We start from the raw sequence: 20,926 nt of genomic DNA, 5'->3' as shown, positions 1-20,926 counted from the left end.
TCCAAGGGAAAGCGGTCAACAGAGTATATGAAAATGGGGCACTTTCTGAGTTTTGCGTGTCAGGCTGTTATTACAGTTGATGCTTATTAGGATAGGAATTGTCCCCATTGATCAAGGATTCACTGGTTTAAGGAGCATAGTGAACAAATAAGCTGATCTTAAGGAAGAGTTTCATATAAAGAATGTTCAGGAGTCAAGAAGGACTCATATGAGGCTGTCATATAGATATATATTTAATATAATATATGTGATCGTGGTTACAGGTACATAGTGCTTTATTTATCGAGAAGTATGAGTCACATAGTACACAACATATTGGATACAAAATCAGAAGATAAACACAATTATTCGTAAATGAAAAACTTGGGATAAATGCTGACAAGTGGATTTCCAAATCTTTCATTTCTACTCCTTTCTCTGGGCTGAGTCTCCTGAAGATGAATTGTGAGTTGCAGCATCTAAAAAAATTTTAGTTCTCCCAAATCCTGACACTGTCTCACACAAAAAGAACTTTTGCCAAAGTTTCTCCAGGTTACTTCTCTCCACTGGGAAATGTCTCAGCATTTCCCATTGTTTTGTCTATGCCTTCGCCTATACATTTTCCTAGATAGGAAGTTAAATGCTTTTGATGTATTCATATTACATATTTGTGGTTAGACTCAACTACTTTAAATGTTTCCTCTTGAAGAGGGAGAAGAGGAAGGGAGACATAGGGGTGAGGCAGGGAGGGAAAATATCTCAGGTTAGAAAAGAAGCAAGTTGCAAGAGGCTTATTAGACTAGATAGGAGTGTTCAGAGTTTGATTTGTAGCTTCTCTACTAAAAACTAAGATGACGATTATTAAACTGCGAGGTGAGGATAATATTCAAAGATTTTTTCTGCCATTCACTTTCTGCTATGAGTTTCCATTCAAAGCTACTATATATGTCTCTTCAGTTGGAAGAGTTGATCTTTTGTGATTCAGGATGGTTAGCTGATGCTGGGGAAAGCCTTTCTTTAGATATCTATTGCTCTGGTCTGCCACATAACCTGTTTGGGAGAAAGTATGTTTAACTCAAGTGGCAATTGATAACTTGTTAACTAGAAAGCCTTGTCCCCAGCAAGTTTTAAATACATACTGCCTGATAGAATGGAGAGACTAGAAAACCAGAGAGGTCTAATAACAATTCAGTCAGGATAGACCGAGATTCATCAAGATCTCACGTCTAGAACCTGCATAGAGTTGCCTGGCCCTTGGGTTTGGACACTTGGATGTTAGAAACTGAGTTCTCTGTGCTCTGATTTCTGCCACATGCGAGCCAAATGAGGAAGGTATATCCTCGCTGTTTGCCCTTTTATCTAATCAAGACTCTCTAGGATGTTAAAATGAAGTTTCGATCTTAGCTGCCTGTGAGTCAAGAAATACCTTCCTGCAAATCTTGCTGGAGACAGCAAGAAGCAATTTGATTTCAATCAAGTGGAGCTGCTCTGAAATGTTTCCCAGAGAATAGATTCACTTCATAGGGCTGGCCACTTACTCCTTTACCACTCCGCTTCTCCTCTTTCTTCCCACGACCCTTTCTCTCCCAAACCTGCTAAGTTTCCAGGAGACAGGGAAAATGGCCAGCTAGAGGAAATGATTTCAGGGGTAAAAAATCATTTTCCTGAAATATAAACAGGCTTTTAAGTGATTCTCAAATTATCAAATTTGCGATGGGACAGATGATTTGACAAAGCCCTGGCAGGGAATGCTGATTAGTTTATCAATTGATGTGCTAATGGTCAAGTTTTTATTGAAACTTCTGGAAATGTATTATTCTTTTGGAAATAATTAATAACTCCATCCTATTGAAACGGAGTGTATACAAAGAACACATCAAGCAAGCAAAATCCATGGCTTTGTAGAGGACAAAAATAAAAAATTTCTCCCAGTTCTGGGAAAAAGAAAATGTGTGTGTGTGTGTGTGCACGTGCATGTGCACACATGTGTAGGGGGTTGTTCCCCTGAACAAGCACTGCTTTAGCAGATGAACATGGAACACAGTCTCCTAATTTACTCTAGAGTCGATTGTCTGTCTCTGTTTTCCAGTCCAGTTTAGATCCTAATCTGACGCCAACCCCAAACCATATCAAACCCAGGGAGAAAAACTTTGGTTATGGGCCATCACCTGGCCTAATCTTTGGTTTCTCTCAAGAATAAGAAGCATATACTCCTATTCCCATTGACCGCAATTTGGTTCCACCACCTCTCTACGTCCCAGATCCACTTACAACTGTAGTTACATTTTCACGGGGGAGGAAAATGCAAACGCCACAGGGCTCTTGCATTGTTTCCTACTATCCCAGGCGATTTACTCAAGGGAAAGTGGGGAAGAAGAGGAAGAGGCAGAGGGACTGAAAAATAGATGTTACACAGTTTTTCCTGGAAAGATCATCCTGGTTTTTCTAATTTCCAAGAATTAAAAAATGTATTTTCTTTCTGTTACCATGGAAACTTCTAGTAACACAATTGGTTTTTTTTTTTTTTTCCTTTTCTCAGTTTAAAAACACTTTCAAAATCACTCAGAGAAATTTTCTGGGGTAACTTTGATATGTTTGCTTTCTCATTTTGGGCTGTGATATTTGTATTCCTTTTAATTTTATTACTTTATATGTTAGAGGAGTCTCTAATGTATGTGTGTATTGCTTTAAATTTAGAACCATACATACATATACATATTACATGTTACCATTTTACTGGAAGGCATTCATTCTTGTGGCCTTCGCAGCACTGCCCTCGGGGTACTTTTCTTGCCCGCTACTTCCTGGGTCCAGTTTATGAAAAGGTGAAGCCCCTTCTTATCTTCCACTGACAAGCCTACCCGCTTACACAGGGTGAGTGAGCAGTCAATTTGTGAGTATAGTCAATCTGAATCTTTGTCACATCAACCATCTGAATGAGTTCTGAAATATCTAGTGAATTCTCTGGGAATTTTCAAACATTTGTCTATTTCAAATAATATGAATATAATTTGAATTTTTAATTACATCAAAATTCTTCTTAAGAATGCTTTGGCATTCAAGAAAAAAAAACTCACCTAGATTCTTGCATTCTTAAATTTTCTACCTGCGTTAGAAAGTAAAGAACTGGCAATTTTATACTGATTGAGGCAGCATAGAGAGATGTTGAGGAAGGTGGTACCAGGAACTTTTGATCTGAGTTGCTTGTCACTCTTACGCAAATGGACATGGGGAGAACTTCTTCATGATCACCGTGTTGATCTGGCCTAGCTGCTGACTACCTCATGACGGAGTTTCTTTGAAGTGAGCAATATTGACAAATATGGATGAACTCAAACCGCGCTAGGAAGTGTTGGCAGTAGACCCAGTCACTCCAACCCATTTTCAGAATGTGAAGTGGCAAGAATTCAGGAAGGGCATGTTATTAATTTGAAATAACAAAAATAGGGAACACCCAACAAACACAGTCAGTGCTTACGCGAAGAATACAGTAATATCGTTGCTTCACTTTCAGTATTCTGAGGAAATAACTGAATAAATGGGTTACAAACATGTGGAACTAGGAGTGTGTGAATGAAAAAGAGAAACAAAGGAGGAAATACAAGACTAAACAATGTAACCTTCTACTTAAACATTTCAGAATTTTATTAATCCTTTAAAAAATACCTTCTCCTTTTTTTAATTAACTCAGTGTCCTCATCTCGGTTACCCTCATACATCATTTAGTTTGGTTCTCTTTATTACTAGATTATGATAAGAAAAAAGTTCTAGCAAGACTTACAAAAATGAAATACAGAATTCGAAGTTTAAACTTACTAAAAATACCATGGCCTATCAGCTAGCTGTGTGTGAGGCATGTTAGGGCCCACATGCGCACTTTGATGGTAAGTAGAATTCATTAACACAGGGAACAAAATAGGGAGGGAAGATGGGGGGTAGATAAAAGGTCATGTTATTTTGCAAAATGCAGGGTACTTTAAAACCCCGTCTCACTGAGAAGGCCTCTACATGTAGTCAAATTAGTTTTTCCAAGATAATTTGGTGTTTTGAAGATAAATCATCATTTACTAAAAAAAGAGATGACATGATAAGGTAATTAACCATTTTAGGCTTGACAGAATTTTCCCATTTCAGTGTACAGACCTCTTGATGTTGAGGTGAGAGACCACTGCAATGGACAGCAACCATTTTATTTTACATGACTGGTGTTAAAAATTTTGGAATTTTACACTTACAAGCATTTAAAATAATCTGAAAATTGAAACTTTGGGCCTATATACTAGAGGCATAGATACATTTGGAAAATAGTTCATTGTCAATCTTAGGTCATTGATTTAATAAAGAATTTGGTAACTTTATGGAGAAGATATGAGGGAGGTATAAGGAAAAAATCAATATGGATTGTGTTCAGATTGATTTTGTATAAACACATCATGTTCATGGTTGTATCTCTTGTTTATAATTTCCACCTAACACGAAGATGCTCTAAGGGGAAGATCAATATTTTAAATAAGGTATTTGCTGAAAAAATCAAATAGTGGCTTCATAAAATTCTCACCACCTTTTACTAACCAAGCTCAGAAATAGTTAGAGGCGTGATCCTTCTGGAGCAGAATTAAAACAACAAACGAGATCAATAAGTCTCACTTAAAATTGGTCTTTCCACATCCATATTCTTTTTCAGACCAATTTAGACGGCGATCCTTTACCTAAACCAAGTGGACTTAGGTTCAATGACCTCATATTCTTATCTTATACTTCCCTGACTTCGGCAGAATTTTTCCGTGATTCTGATTGCATTTCACAACCACACACTGGGTAGAGCTTAACTGAGAATGGGGCAGGAAGAAGAAACTGGGAAAGGAAGGCATTCAGACAATAAACATGGAAAACAACGTGGGCCAAAAGAATAAGCAACACTCCCTAGGATTTTCCCGGTTCGGTTATCTTTGAGCAAAGCTGCTATGGGAAGACATGTAGGTTGCTGGAAAGTGCAGGGTTATTATGGAAGAATAACTCACAAGGTGATTCTCATAGCCAGACTAAATTGCTACTTGATTAACTCTTGATAAAACTCAGAGCGCACAAAGCGAGGCAGTGAATCCTTTTCCATCAGGGCATGGATTCTTTTCTGAGCCACATCAAAGCTGCTCGGGGAAGGTTCCACCAGGTTCTTCATTGTGATGTCCTTCGTGAAGTGATCAATATTCACCTGTGGGCCAGGAAACAGGGTCATGAGTCAGCCCAGGTTGCAGGATTTGATGAGAGTTGGGAAGGCAAGTGGAATTTCTCATCACAAAACACACTAGGGGAAGAGAGTCATAAAAGCGAGAAATACCATTTCTATTTTATAGGCAATGAGGTAAGGTAACTGGTGTTCCAATAAATGCATGACTCAGATTAAGCAGAAATGTTAAGTGATTTGCCCCAGCTCATAAGTGGTAGAGAGAAGATTCAAAAGCCCAGCAATGTGACTTTTAACCAGGAGACTGCAGTGTTGGAAGGCGTCATAGCTTCCTGTCCTGAGGCCAGTGCTGCTACACTGCACAACTCCTGGGGACACCATTTGCCTTAGGGGCCATGGGAATGGTTCCCTGGAGTTGGGCAGCGTACAGCCTGCATGGGCTTGCCTGAGTATGATTTGAGAGGAATCTCGTACATCGCGTTGTACGCTTTAATGACTCTTAAGCCATCTGAGTGTAAAAGAGAAAGAAACAGAATCCAAATCAGCCAATGGTTCTGGACCAGAACATTAGAAAATGTTTCAGGTTTCTCCTGGGCTGCTAGAGATCCTTGATACTGAGGAAAGCTATTTGGGCTCAGAGAATTATGGAGTGGCTGTAGGCCAGAGTCAGAGACAGAGGTATGACAGGGGAGACCAGGCCAGAACAGCGAGGAGGAGTGGGCTGTGTGTGAAGGTCCAGGATGAAGTGAGTTGAGCCTATAGTGAGATTCTCCATAGGTGAGAGGGGCTGACGTGCTTTACACAGGCATGGTAGGAGACATGCAGTCAGCACCGGGAGTAGCCTCAGAGGTGATGTAGTCCAAGGCCAGCCTTTCTATGTGAAGACCCCGAGGCCGGAAGGGGTCACGTTACATGCCCACAAGCAGCTAGTGAGGGACAGAGTTGAGGCCATGATGTATACTTCTCTGTTCTCAGTCTATTGTTCTTCCCGCCACCCAAAAGCAACGCTTCTTTCTTCTCTGATACTAAATGTGTACCAAGCGAGGCAGGGAGTCTTACTCAAAATGGTTGAATTTGTAAAAATTATGAAACTATCTCCTAACCCCATTTCTTTAAAGAAGTGGTGCATTTAAAACTCTCTAACAGGGGCCAGCCCAGTGGCACAGCGGTTAAGTTCGCACGTTCCGCTTTGGTGGCCTGGGGTTTGCCAGTTCGGATCCCAGGAGCGGACATGGCACTGCTTGGCAAGCCATCCTGTGGTAGGCGTCCCACATATAAAGTAGAGGAAGATGGGCACAGATGTTAGCTCAGGGCCAGTCTTCCTCAGCAAAAAGAGGAAGATTGGCAGCAGATGTTAACTCAGGGCTAATCTTCCTCAAAAAAACCCCCCAAAAAACTCTCTAACACATGTATCCACCTGCTAATAATAGCTATTTAGCTTATTATTTTTATCTGCATAAGGCTCCTCCAATGAATCATTCTGATACACATTCATTTGTATCCTGAGCCAGGAAAATATTATTTCATTAATTTCAAATATGGTCAAATGTCAATTTGCAATGTACCAATTATCTACCTATTCAACTATATATGGCTGTTTCTCTTTCTTTAAATCTTAGTTCCGATTCTTATGACTGTATCTCTCTGTCAGTTCCTGATGTTAGAGAGCTGAGGTGAATATTCAGAGAAGGAAAATTTAGATTACTATTTGCCTGGGTAAATTTTCATATAGGTCAATCAGCTAATCATCGAAATGAAATAGTAAATTTTTAGGTTAAAATACAAGATTTGGGGAATTTTTAAAGTAATAATAACTACAATTTATTAAACATACTCGAGGTACAGACACATACATGTGAGATGCTTACAGTTAAAGGAACCGAGGATTAGAGAGCGTTAGTTAGAGACTTGCCCAAAGTCACAAATCTAGGAAGGTCTGGAGTTGGGATGTCTGCATCCATCACCTCACAAATATTTACTGAGTGCTTATTATGTGCCAGGAGCAGCATTTGCATCTTCTCTGATGCCCAGCTCAGAGAATGGAGGCCAAGATTATTTTAATAGAGCCCATAGGTCCTTATAATTGGGGGCCACCATTTGTTTGTTCTAGTAACTCACCCAGGGTTTTATTTATTTTGAAACCCCATTTTTTTTTTTAGGAAGATTAGCCCTGAGCTAACTATTGCCAATCTTCCTCTTTTTGCTGAGGAAGACTGACCCTGAGCTAACATCCATGCCTATCTTCCTCTGTTTTGTACGTGGGATGCCTACCACAGCATGGCTTTTGCCAAGTGTTGCTGCGTCCGCACCTGGGATCCAAACCAGCGAACCCCAGGCTGCCAAGAAGCCGAATGTGTGAACTTAACTGCTGCATCACCAGGCTGGCCCCTGAAACTCCATTTTTAATGTCTCATATTTTCATGATAAGCACTAATGTTTTAATAAAGAACCTTGAGAACAATGTTTTCCTAAAGCTCAAAGCAACTAGCGATAGTCTGGATGAAATATCTGTTTACAGATATTTCAACAAATCCTACAATTCTGTGAAGAAGAATAAAGTTGTTAGGAAGGGAGGTTGGAATTGGGGAATCCAGCTCAAGTTGGGAAATGTATGACAAATTTAACACTAACTTAATCTCCTTGATAACATCGTAAATAGAGATTCCATGCTAACAGATGAAGGATAGCCCAGCACAAAAGTCATCAGAAGTAGGGAAAGCTAACATATGTGCATGGGGTGGGAGGCTGAGAAGAACAAGAGATCTGGAGAGCATCCTCAAGTTAATTTCCACAGCAAGACTAATCTCAGTTTCCTTCTAGGAGTCTTTCACTTTCTGCACCTTGACCCACGGTATTCTACGCTGTCAAGCTCCTGACCTCCACCTCCTGTGTCATGGATGGAGCTCACCTGTTGGTATTAAAGTAAATAATTTGTCCATCTACTCAAACATATTTACCCTTTAAAAAAGTTCAGCAATGAGTAATTCATAACCAAAGGAATAAATTTCAAATGGTGGAACTCCAAGAGTCTAGAGCACCTGTGAAAGAAAGGGATATTGGGGATTTTTCCCTTTCAAATCATCTTAGTAGATTACTGCCTACCTACAGGGCTTGCTCAGATCACCTCTGTACTTGACTCCAAATCTTGATGAAATATTTAATGTCCAAATTGGATTAAGGGGTACAATATGAAATTAGGGTGACCTGATCAAAACATGATGAACAGGTCTTCCCAAGGCCTGTGGAATCCTCGATTCCACAAAAAAGGCAATCAATTCAGTTTCATAAAAAGCAAAGGACAGATAAACTGACCCAAAGCTTCTTTGAAATCAACACACATCTTGTATTTAGCAGTCAATTAATGGTATATTGTCTTCTGACATCTCTAGCTCTGTTATCTTATAATAATTTGAATTTCATGAGTAGATATGCTGTTGTCCCAACTAGAATGTAAATAAAAGACTTGAGGGAAACAAAAGGATGGAGAGGAATAGAGGGAAAAAAAAGAGAGTTCTCAAGAAAAGAAAGGGAAGGGGAGGGGGAGAGAGAAAAGATAAGTGATAGGAATATTCATTAGGCATTAATTAGTTCAGATATTGAGATGTATTTTTTCACATCCACTGTTTAATTCCATCCTCACAAAGACCTTGCAAAATAGTCTTCATTATCCCCATTTTCACAGAGAAAGAAACTAAGTTCAGAGAGACTCAATAACTCATCCAAGACCATACAACTAGTATGGTTCCCACGTGAGATGACGTGCTCCTGAAGTGAGAGCCATGCTGCTGGAAAGTGGTGTCCACAGGATTCAGGTTCACATCTACTTGGCCACACTGTCCTGCCTTGGCACTCAGTGGGTGCTTAGAAAGATGGCCCCCTCCCAAATTGGAGGAGCCTTTGGCTGCAGGCTGTACCACAGATGTAAATCCTTCCTGGGAAGTCGCTGAGCTGACTCTCACTGCCCACATTCACCCACCTCCCCATCAGGACCAACCTCTTTAGGAGCCTCCGTTTGGATGAATTCTTCGTAAATTTTCTTTGCCTTCTCAGCCATCTTGTCAGGGGACTTGATCTTCTTGTAATCCTCACAGGCAATCCAGAACTCAAGGTTTTCCTCACTGAATTCTGATTTCAGGAAACTTTTGAAGCTGGCAAGTCCATCTAGCAGGAAAAAGGTCAGTGAGAAGATAAATTTATTTATTTGTGTGTTTTATCTCTCTCTCTCTCTCTCTCTATCTATCTATCTATCTAATAGTATATCCTGCTGTATAGGCTAAGCTTATTTACTATATATTTCTGTCACATATAAAAGAACTTTTTGAAGGTTAACTTATTTACTCCTATGAGAACCCTAAGAAGCAGGTGCTGTTGATATCCTATTTTACAAATGTGGTCAGAGGGTCAAGTAATTTCCTTAGCTAACCAGCTGGTAGGTGGCAGAACTGGGATTCAATTCCAGGCAGTCTGTATCTGAGTGATGAAGGTTTACCTGTATGTGGCATCAAAGAATACTATGAACACTAATGCCATTCTGGATACCTATCAATTACCAATGAGAAAAAACACATTGAAAAAGAGGAATAAAGGAAAAATCATTCTATATCTTCAATGTTTTCCTCCTTTTTAAAGCTGAATATATACACACTTTTAAAGCCAAAATTCTCACAAGTATGTATCTATAGAGAGAGAATCCATGTCTATTTAGTATCTGAAGAAAGTAGACTTCTAAAGGAAGCAGAGAGAGAGAAGAATTCTAGTTTTCCACAGACTGTATCACAATTATCGGCCAATCCTCAGTAATTCCCAGCATGTCACTTTGCCTCCCAGGGGAGAAGACAGGACTAACTGTCACCAGTACGTCAGGGTCTGGTTTTCCTCTAACTTGCCCCCTATCAGGAGACATTTCTACCATCCATTAGTTCTGTTTAGGAAACATATTCACGTTCTGAATTCATTTCCTTTGACCTAATTTCAATCTATTTCCCTTTCTCTTGAATATTTGTCCTTACTCCTTTGTAGAGAGTCTAAATTTTCATTCATTAGTCCTTGCCTAATACATTGATTTCATACAACATGCACAAAATGCGTGTGATGTTTAAACCAGAGATATATTGTTGTCATTTTGGCAATTTCCCTTCTATACATTTTTATTGTCTTCATGCCCTTCACAGTCCCCTACAGACACATTCAATTCCAAAGAAACAGAAAGGCTAGTTATAATTAACTTGGATTAAGGTCACCAGTGATTTCTGGATCCAAACAAGACAATTTGTACTTTAGTCCCCTCTCCTTCCTCTTACCCTAAAAACATTTTTTATTGATCAACACCTAAAAATATATCTGGGTACAATGGTAGGTATGATAGGTATGATAAACAATTTTTTCTAGAAACCTAGCTAGAAGAATTACTTTAAAACCATTTGATAACATGTACCTGGATAAAATCAGGGATATTTTCTCTCTCCCCCTGCCCATATTTCCAGCACTATTTATTAGAATTGAGTGACACAGGAGCCAACATATATGCTGAAAGGAGAACCAGGCCCTGGATCTCTCTCTGTCGTGGTTAAAGTTTTCATTGTTTCTTAAACAAAAGTAGTCTCTGTCAAAACGGAAAAATTCCCAGGCACTTTCTAGCTGCCAGGAAATGACAGCAGGAGTGAAGTCTTATGAGCTCCTACACAATTGGGTCTAAGATTGTGGAGGAAATAATAATTTCACAGAATAAGTCTGTGACCAATTTGTTCTCATTAGCCCCAAGTCCCCACAACATATCAGGCACTCTGAATCACCATTCCAGATCTTTGTAAAAGATAGAGATATAATCCCAGTCCGCCCAACCACTATTATTTATGACCTGAGGACACACGCCAGGATTCCACAACAATGTGAACATTTACCGTCTATCCAGGGAAGGAGGTTGGAAAATAACTTTCCAGCGCAGTGAGTCCATTTCCTGGGTAATGGTTTCATCATCCTCATTGAATTCCACAATATTATTTCAAGGCTTTTTGTCAGTATACAGACTTTAAACCGAGACTCACAAAATGGCTTTACACTCTATTGGTCTGGGAGATGTTTAAAGTTATTCTTTCTCACATCTGGCTTTTGAGGACTCTCTGGAGAGTCCCTTATTAGGACCTTCTAAAGCTACTTTCTAAGTACTTTTTCCTCTTTAACCTCTGGTTTCCTACTGGTCCATTCCTCAGATACTTTCCTGTTGAATTCCCATTACCCCTGAGGAAGTCCTCTTGTGTCACAGTCAAATAGACTCCAGGCCAAATGTGTCTATAATGCAAAGAACACAGCTGTCTTCTTTGCCCGACCCCATTCCCCTGCCCGCTCCACACTGTAGTAGTGCCCCCAGCACACATCCCTGATAAACTACCACGTACTTCCCTGCTGAGCCTGCACAGAGCCTCAGGACACCTCTCAACACACCTCTTCAGGCATCCCCTACCTAGGAAGCAAATGAAACCCACCTGATCCTCTGGTCTGGTGGAAATACTCTGGGTTGTGACCCACATTATAATTCCAGAACTGACCCTAATGTGTGTTGTTGTGTGATATTACTTTTTTTTTTTTTTTTTTTGCTGAGGAAGGTTAGCCCTGAGCTAACATCTGTTCCCAATCTTCCTCTTTTTCTTGCTTGAGGAAGACTAGCCCTGAGCTAACATCTGTGCTAATCTTCCTCCACTTTATATGTGGGTCACTGACACAACATGGCTGACAATCGGTGTAAGTCTGCGCCTGGGATCTGAACCCATGAACCCAGGTCGCTAAAGTGGAATGTGCCGAACTTAACCACTAGACTACAGGGCCAGCCCCAGTTGTCACTTTTGAAATCCATGTAAACTAGAGTAGCAGGCCTACCAAAGAACGAAACGAATCCACTTATAAAACTATTTTGAAAATAAAAGTAGTATTAGTCAAATCAAAGTCAGATTGGTATAAAGGAAAAATATAAAAAACTAGATTAGCACAAATCTCTTCTCCTAGGGGAAAAATAGTGAAATGTTTTGATAGTTGAGAAGCACCATTACATAGCTTACTGGTTCAAAGCATGGGCTCTAGAGTTGAGATTGCCTGCTGGTGGATCCTGGCACACTACATTACTGCAGTAACTTGGACCTGTTATCTAACCTCTCTGAGCCTCAGTTACCTCATCTGTTAAATGGAGATAATAATGGAACCTAGTCAATAGAGTTGTAAGGATTAAATAATTCATGCAAAGCTCTTACGTGGCATTGAACATAATGATAGCTCAATAAATGTCTAGCTTTCATCATTACTATTCATACCCAATTTAAAATTAATCTTTATCGTCATTCTAAACCCAACTCAAATGTTGCCTCCTAAGCCTCCTAATCAAGGTAGTCTTTAACCACTACCCTCCACTAGCTCCACTTTATCATCATGAGAAGAGATTACTTTTGTTCTTCTGTTGGAGTTTTTTGCTTATATGGCTATCTTTTCCAGAAGGCTGTTAATTGTTTGGGTTCAAGGGTTGAGTTTCACTTATCTTTGCCACTCTTTCTCATCCCACCTCCTAGTCTAAATCTTTGTGTCTAACATTTAATAGAGGTTTGCACTAAACTAAATAAGACCCATTTAGGAAAGTATTTTCTCCCAAGTCACAGAACTGAAGAACACAAACTTTAAAGGAAAATTAATTTACTGATTTTACTATTGTTATACTATTTTATTTCATGGACAGGTTTCCTAACCTCTCTGTGTCTCAGTTTCCTTTGCTGAAAAGTAGAGATCATTATTGTACCTAAGTTCTAAAATTATTGCAATCATTAAATCAACTAATGTATGCAAAGTGCTTAGGACAGTGCCTGGCACATGGTAAATAATAAATGTGAGCTATTGCTTTTATTATTATAATTATTGCTTTAAAGGAACTTGTGGCTGCCAGTGAGTAAGATGATGATAAAGATGAGCTGGAAAGGAAAAGGGAGAATATTGAAAACCAAAAAGACTGAATGGGGAAAGACTAAAAGCTATTCTTCTGAGAACAGGAACAAAACAGGGATGCTCACTCTCACCACTGCTATTAAATATAGTACTGGAAGTTTTAGCCAGAGCAATTAGGCAAGAAAAAGAAATAAAAGGGATCCAAATAGGAAAGGAAGGAGTAAAACTATTACTATTTGTGGATGACATGATTCTATATATAAAGAACCCTAAAGAATCCACCAAAAACTATTAGAAATAATCAGTGAATACAATAAAGTTGCAGGGTACAAAATCAGCTGCATTTCCATACACTAACAACAAACTAACAGAAAGAGAAATCGAAGAATACAATCCCATTTACAATTGCAAGAGAAAGAATGAAATACCTAGGAATGAATTTAACCAAGGAGGTGAAAGACCTACACATTGAAAACTGTAAGACAGTATTGAAAGAAATCGAAGAAGACATAAACAAACGGAAAGATATCCCATGCCCATGGATTGGAAGAATAAACATAGTTAAAATGTCCATATTTCCTAAAGCAGTCTACAGATTCAATGCAATCCAAATCAGAATCTCAATGACATTCTTCATGGAAATAGGGCAAAGAATCATAAAATTTATATGGAATGACAAATGACCCTCAATAGCCAAAGTAATCCTGAGAAAAAAGAACAAAGCTGGAGGTATCACAACCCCTGACTTCAAAACATACTACAAAGCCATAGTAACCAAACAGCATAGGGGCCAGCCCCGTGGTCGAGTGGTTAACGTTCCGTGCACTCCTCTTCACTGGCCCAAGATCACAGGTTCAGATCCTGGGTGTGGACCTACTCCACTCATCAGCCATGCTGTGGAGGCGTCCCACATACAAAGTGGAAGAAGATTCACACAGATGTTAGCCCAAGGGGAATCTTCCTTACCAAAAAACAAAACAAACAAACAAAAAAACAAAACAGCATGGTTCTGGCAGAAAAACAGATACACAGATCAATAGAACAGAACTGAAAGCCCAGAAGTAAACCCATACATCTATGGACAGCTAATCTTTGACAAAGGAGCCAAGAGCATACAATGGAGAAAGGAAAGTCCCTTTAATAAATGGTGTTGGGAAAACTGGGTGGCCACATGCAAAAGAATGAAAGTAGACCATTATCTTACACCATACACAAAAATTAATTCATAATGGATTAAAGACTTGAATGTAAGACCTGAATCCGTAAAACTCTTAGAAGAAAATATAGGCAGTACACTCCTTGACATCAGTCTTAGCAGTATCTTTTTGAATACCACATCTGCTCGGGCAAGGGAAACAAAAGGAAAAATAAACAAATGGGATTACATCAGACTAAAAACCTCCTGCAAGGCAAAGGAAACCATCAACAAAACGAAAAGACAATGCACCAACTGGGAGAAAATGTTTGCAAATCAAATAACCGACAAGGGGTTAATTTCCAAAATATAGAAATAACTCATACAACTCAACTCAACAACAGTAACCAAAACAACCTGATCAAAAAATGCCCAGAGGATATGAACAGACATTTTTCCAAAGGAGATATACAGATGGCCAACAGGCACATGAAAAAATCTTCAACATCAGTAATTATTAGGGAAATGCAAATCAAAACTACAACGAGGGACTGGCTCGATGGCATAGTGGTTAGGTTCACACGCTCTGCTTCGGCGGCCTGGGGTGGGCAAGTTTGGATCCTGGGTGTGGACCTAGCACCACTTGTCAAGCCACCCTGTGGTGACATCTCACATAATACAGAGGAAGATTGGCACAGATGTTAGCTCAAGGACAATCTTCCTCAAGCAAAAAGAGGAAGATTGGCAACAGATGTTAGCTCAGGGACAATCTTCCTCACACACACAAAGAACTACAATGAGATATCACTTCACACCCTTCAGATACAAGAAACAAGTGTTTGAGAGGACGTGGAGAAAAGGGAACCCTCATACACTGCCAGTGGGAATGCAAACTGGTGCAGCCACCACGGAAAACAGTATGGAGATTTCTGAAAAAATTAAAAATAGAAATACCATATGGTCCAGCTATCTCACTACTAGGTGTTTATCCAAAGAACATGAAATCAACAATTCAAAAAGATAAATGCACCCCTATGTTCATCACGGCATTATTCACAATAGCCAAGATGTGGAAGCAACCCAAGTGCCCATAGACTGGTGAATGGATAAAGATGTGGTATACATATATATATGTATATATAATGGAATACTATTCATCCATAAAAAAGACAAAATTGTGCCATTGGCAACAACATGGAGTGACCTTGAGAGTATTATGCTGAGCGAAATAAGTCAGACAGAGAAAGACAAATACCATATGATTCCACTCATATGTGGAGGATAAGCAAACACATGGGTAAGGAGAATGGATTAGTGGTTACCAGAGGGGAAGGAGGTGAGGGGATGGTGAAAGGGGTACAGGGGCACATACATATGGTGACAGGTGAAAACTGGACTATTGGTGTTGAGCACGATGCAGTCTACACAGGAACTGAAATATAGTGATCTACACCTGAAATTTACACAATGTTGCAAGTCAATATGACCCCAATAAAATAAAATAAAGAGGGAGAGAAGCAGAAGGAGAATGCAAAGACAGAAACAAAAAAAGGAGCCCAGATCCAGGCTATTCCATTCCCCATGGAAGAATCCAAATCTCAAGAGTGTCTCAAGGAAATATTCTAACCTTTTGGAGCACCGAGGGCAAAGAAATCCACATAAAAACTTTACTGCTGCCGGACTGTGTTTCATTCTTCCTCTGCTCTTAAAGACAGTCACGTGGAGGAGTTTAATGTCTCTGCCTTATTTAAATTCCCATGTGCAATCTGTTTGTGTTTAAAAAACAACACAGTGGTTATGTGCCCCAAGGACCTACTAAATGAAAACAGTGCCATCTATAGAACTGGACGAAGCATGTAAGAAATTGATATGCTTTGAGAACAGAGTCAAATACACCGGATAATTAAAATGATTCTAAAAAATGAGGAAAGGTGAGAGGAATCTTGTTAGCTAGAAAGGAAAAGATTGAGTAGAGGCTTAATTGTCTTATTTTTTTTAGAGGTTTGGTACCAGCTGATTTCATTTCCTCTCAAGAAAAATTAAGAAAAATGTGGATTTAAGGAAGGCTTGAGGAACTATATCAATTGTGAGAGTCAATATCCTACATTAGCACATAGCCAAATGTTCTTTAAAAATCAACATAGATGCCATTCCTCAAGGCTAAACGGTTTGCTTTATCAAATCAAACATGTGAGAAGTGGGGGGCTGGCCCCATGGCCAAGTGGTTAAGTTCAGCAGCCAGGGGTTTCGCTGGTTCGGATCCTGGGCGTGGACATGACGCCTCTCATCAGGCCATGCTGAGGCGGCATCCCACATGCCACAACCAGAAGGGACTCCAACTAGAATGTACAACTACGTGCTGGGGGGGCTTTGGGGAGAAGAAGAAGAAGAAGAAGAAAAAAGATTGGCAACAGATGTTAGCTCAGGTGCCAGTCTTTAAACAAAACAAAACAAAATACATGTGAGACGGGACCGTGAAGTTTTAAATGCATATATTTCTCAAATATATCTTTCTCCATTACCTGTTTTGCAACAATCACAGCTCGTGTTAGATATTTCTGATCACAGGCCATTAGTTTTAGCAGATTCAAATAAGAACATCTCATAAGAACTGAGTTGCCAAAGTTTGGCTTAAAGTTTCTCATGATGCGCAATAGTTGATGTTTGGGGGAATAGGTCAAATATCCTTTCTCCAGATTGATGGTGTTGGGGTAGAATAATTTGGGCATGCCTGTTGTTCCACTAATCCATCTCTAGGAACAGCCAGAGAGAAACAGAGAGCAGAGACAAAGCAGCAAGAGAGAGACACAGAGCAAGAAGGAGAGACATGGAGAGAAGCAGAGACAGAGAGGAGAAATGGAAAGATAAAGAGGAAAAGAGAGACAGTAAGATTAGAGAAATAGAGACAGAGAAAGGGAGGGGCTGTCTTGCTTTACTAATGGCATACCTTCCACAGTACATGGCTCTCCGCTGTTTCTGTGAGATCTCTACACCCATACCAGACAACCTCTTTTTCACTTGAGCTAGTTTGAATGGATAGATACCGTTTCGAGGGAAGAATTTTGACTAGAATAGTGCTTTTCCATTTATTGCTTGGGGAAATTAATTGCCCAAGTCTTAAAAATATTAATTACTTAAGAGGATGATTATGTGGAACTTAAGATTCTATATACACACACATATACACAGATACTATATACCCACATATATATGCATATATAATTTTTAAATATTATATATAATTAACTAAATTAAATATTGTGAACATTATATATCTTTACACAAGTCTGGCTTAACTTCTACCCCTATTTTTCTTATCCCAATAGCTCTCTGTCCCCTAAATGCCTGAAACATATGAACTGAACATATGGCCCTAAGGATTAGAGTGACAGAAAAGGATTGTATATGAGCACATAAATATCTATCATTCTCCTTAATGGTTTTGAACACATGGAAATAGTTCTGTTAATTCTCAAGTTTCTAAACAATAGCAATAAATACTTGTACCCAGGGTACTTAGCATTCATAATGTATTAATTTGACTCCAATGGATTGATTGGATTACAATTTTAATTGTAATCTATCAGGTTGCTATTGGCCCCAAAACCACTGTATAACACAATAAATAAGTCAATTGATAGACTTAAATATGTTTCTGTTAGTTGACCTCATGGAGTTTCTGGGTCCAAGAGGCAAAATGAATTCATTCATTCACCCATTAAGTAAATAAACATTTATTGAACATTTTGTTCATGGGCGGGGTACTCTGATTAGCACAAGAAATAAAAAGAGAATCAAAGATGTATAAGATTGTGAAAGTTCCAAATTAGAGGCTTTGGTGTTCTGCCTCCAAACGTAAGATATTGATTCTATCACAGGTAGGCACAAGCTTAGCCCACCAAAAACATAAAAACTATTCATACACAATTGAACATACGTTCTTTGTTATCTACTCTGTGCCTATTAATCATGATAGTCCTGTGAGAAATATTTTTTAAATCTTTATTTTTGCAAAGTATCTAACAAAATTTCATATTCCATTCTTGTGGTGAAGTTGGAGAAATATGAATTGGATATCTTAAACTGAATCATATTTTTACTCATTTATTTTTTTCCCCAAGGAAGATTAGCCCTGAACTAACATCAGCTGCCAATCCTCCTCTTTTTGCTGAGGAAGACTGGCCCAGAGCTAACATCCGTGCCCATCTTCCTCTACTTTATATGTCGGACGCCTACCACAGCATGGCTTGACAAGCGGTGCCACGTCCGCACCAAACCGGCGAACCCCGGGCTGCCGAAGCAGAATGTACACACTTAACCGCTGCGCCACCAGGCATATTTCTGGAATAAACTATTCAATATTTATTTTCCCCATACCATGCACTTCTTGTTGTGAAATTATCCAGACCAAAAAAACTAAGTCCTGACTGTCAATGAATTTATAATTTATCATAGGAGAGAGATGACTATGATCAGAGCACAATATAGCAAGTATTAAGTGGCATAAAAGATGTGCAGACAATGGCTCTGGGAGCTCAGAAGGAGGATAAATCATTCTGGATGGTCAAGAAAGACTAGGCATTTAGTATTTAGATTTGCTTTTATAGGAGCGGGAGAATTTCAACACAGAGAGATATGAATACAAAGTATTCCAGCCAAAGTGATTACATGTAGAAATCCTATATGGAGGGGAGAACACTTCAGTTTGACTGCAGACCAGCCATATGGTTATCATGGAGGATCTTAAATATTGGAAATTTGAACTCGATACTGCAGACTTTGGGAATCAGTAAGGATTTTGGATTAGGGGACAGGCAAGTAGTGTTCAGATGTATTGGTATTAGCTTGGAAAGGAGTTCTTGCTGGCACTTTTGTTATGTCTCGAATGAAGACATAAAAGGCATGCTGCCAGAAGGGGAAACCGAGGCTGGGGGAGATCACAACCCATGTCAAGTCACAAAAGCAGTTAAGAGCAATTTGAATTAGGACATACTACCCAACCCATGCCTCATGGTCCAGTGATCTTTACACAGCTATATCTAATCCTTATCAAGCCATTATGAGGCTAAGCTGGCAGCATCTCTATTTTACTGATGAATGTATTAAGACGAACACAGGTCAAGCCACTTGCTCTGGCTCACACTAGTAAGTAGGACAGATGGGAACACAATCTGCAATCATGAGTCCTCAGGAGACCTTATTCTCACGTTCTCCCACAGTGCAGTACAACTTCTTCTCATGAGCTGGAGAACCACACTTCCTCGGCACCATTCCCTTGTTGAGACTACTTTGAAAAACTGAAGAAATGTCAACATTGGGGAAGAAGGACATGGGCATCACAAAGACGTGTTTTGTCTCCATCCTTCCCCTGAGCTTTATAAAAGAAAACGTGAACTTACAGTTGTTCTGCAGGACCTTGTCCAGGGAATCACGCCACTGCAGGGCCTCATCCAGGGAGGGTCTAAATCAAGAATCAAGAAAGAAAAAGTTGATGGCCATAAGAAGGGAAATAGCTACCTATTCCAGCAACGACTTGGACCTGCTTTTCTTAGAAATGATACAACCAATGACCCATACTCAGGACAAAGGAGTTTGAGTTGTTTCTCTCTACCAATTGGGTTTGATGAGCTGGGTTTGCTTTCATACATCTATATCACACATCTTCATCTCTTTTGGAAGGATTTCATTCGATCTGTCCCTTTTTAGAAGCAGAGTCTATTTGTCATGAAGCTATGTCTTGATAGTCTTGTATATCCCATGACAGTACTTCCAATAGAGGTCCTTTTTCCAAATGTAACTGTAGGAAATGAGTTGTCCCACTGCAGGGATCAAACTTACATCCTCTGCCTCACCAATACTGTACTTGAGCCACCTGATTTCATCAGCAAGGGGCATTTGATTCCACATCCACATCCCAAGGGCATCATATCAAAGCTGCTGAAAGATGCTATGTATGATGCCATCTTATGTTGGGCATGTGATTATAGGGAGTCTACATTTTAAAAAATCTGAGTGCATTTTTCCTGCCCAATTAGGATGGGATAATATTTTTTTTAAGATCTATTCTTTCTGAGAAGTGATTAATACATCATGAATAGGAATGCTGTGCACAAATGCTCCAGATACTGACTCAAAAGGAGTAGGTAATAACCAACACATAATTTCCCTTTAGGCTGTTTTTATTTTAACATTTATACGTGTAAAAACCCTGTAGTTATTTCACTTTAACCACTAATTTTTCTCTCACAGCAGGATTATATCAAGTCAGGCTGGTGTTGTCTGGGGGGAAAATGTCCTGGGGCTCACCCTGTTCTCACTTTTGCATTAGCAAGTAAGTTCTTCACTGTCAAATCAAAACAGACTAACCAGACATTTATTAGAATATTAAGGCCAATCAAGGTGTTCTTCCTGAATGGGAATTTCTTTAGCTATGAACTTGTTTTGTCTACTGTTCAGACAATCCAGGATAATTCCTGCTTCTGGTTTTTAAAAATTAATATCTTGGGGTTTTAATAGACAATTGCTGCTTCTACTTCTTTTTTTTTTTTAAAGATTTTATTTTTCCTTTTTCTTCCGAAAGCACCCCAGTACATAGTTGTGTATTTTTAGTTGTGGGTCCTTCTAGTTGTGGCATGTGGGATGCCACCTCAGCATGGCCTGATGAGCAGTGCCATGTCCGCGCCCTGGATCCAAACCCTTGAAACCCT

At 39.4% G+C, this 20,926-nt stretch overlaps 1 protein-coding gene across 1 annotated transcript in view; it reads right to left on the bottom strand.

Moving 5' to 3' along the window:
* Window positions 1-215: 215 nt before the first annotated feature.
* The window catches only part of RGS5 (regulator of G protein signaling 5), a 52,489-nt gene continuing 31,778 nt past the window's right edge, over window positions 216-20,926 (bottom strand). Inside the window, exons 3-5 of the mRNA XM_001492029.6 lie at window positions 19,619-19,680; window positions 9,159-9,325; window positions 216-5,191 (exon numbers count right to left, since the gene is read on the bottom strand). Coding sequence (XP_001492079.2) covers window positions 5,030-5,191; window positions 9,159-9,325; window positions 19,619-19,680 — 391 coding nt within the window. The 3' untranslated portion in view covers window positions 216-5,029. The remainder of the gene's footprint in view (window positions 5,192-9,158; window positions 9,326-19,618; window positions 19,681-20,926) is intronic.

This window comes from Equus caballus, chromosome 5 (assembly GCF_041296265.1).
Source record: "Equus caballus isolate H_3958 breed thoroughbred chromosome 5, TB-T2T, whole genome shotgun sequence".
In the NCBI taxonomy this organism is placed as follows: domain Eukaryota; kingdom Metazoa; phylum Chordata; class Mammalia; order Perissodactyla; family Equidae; genus Equus; species Equus caballus.
The sequence above is the reverse complement of the archived record's forward strand: the minus strand, read 5'-3'. Positions and strand labels throughout refer to the sequence as shown.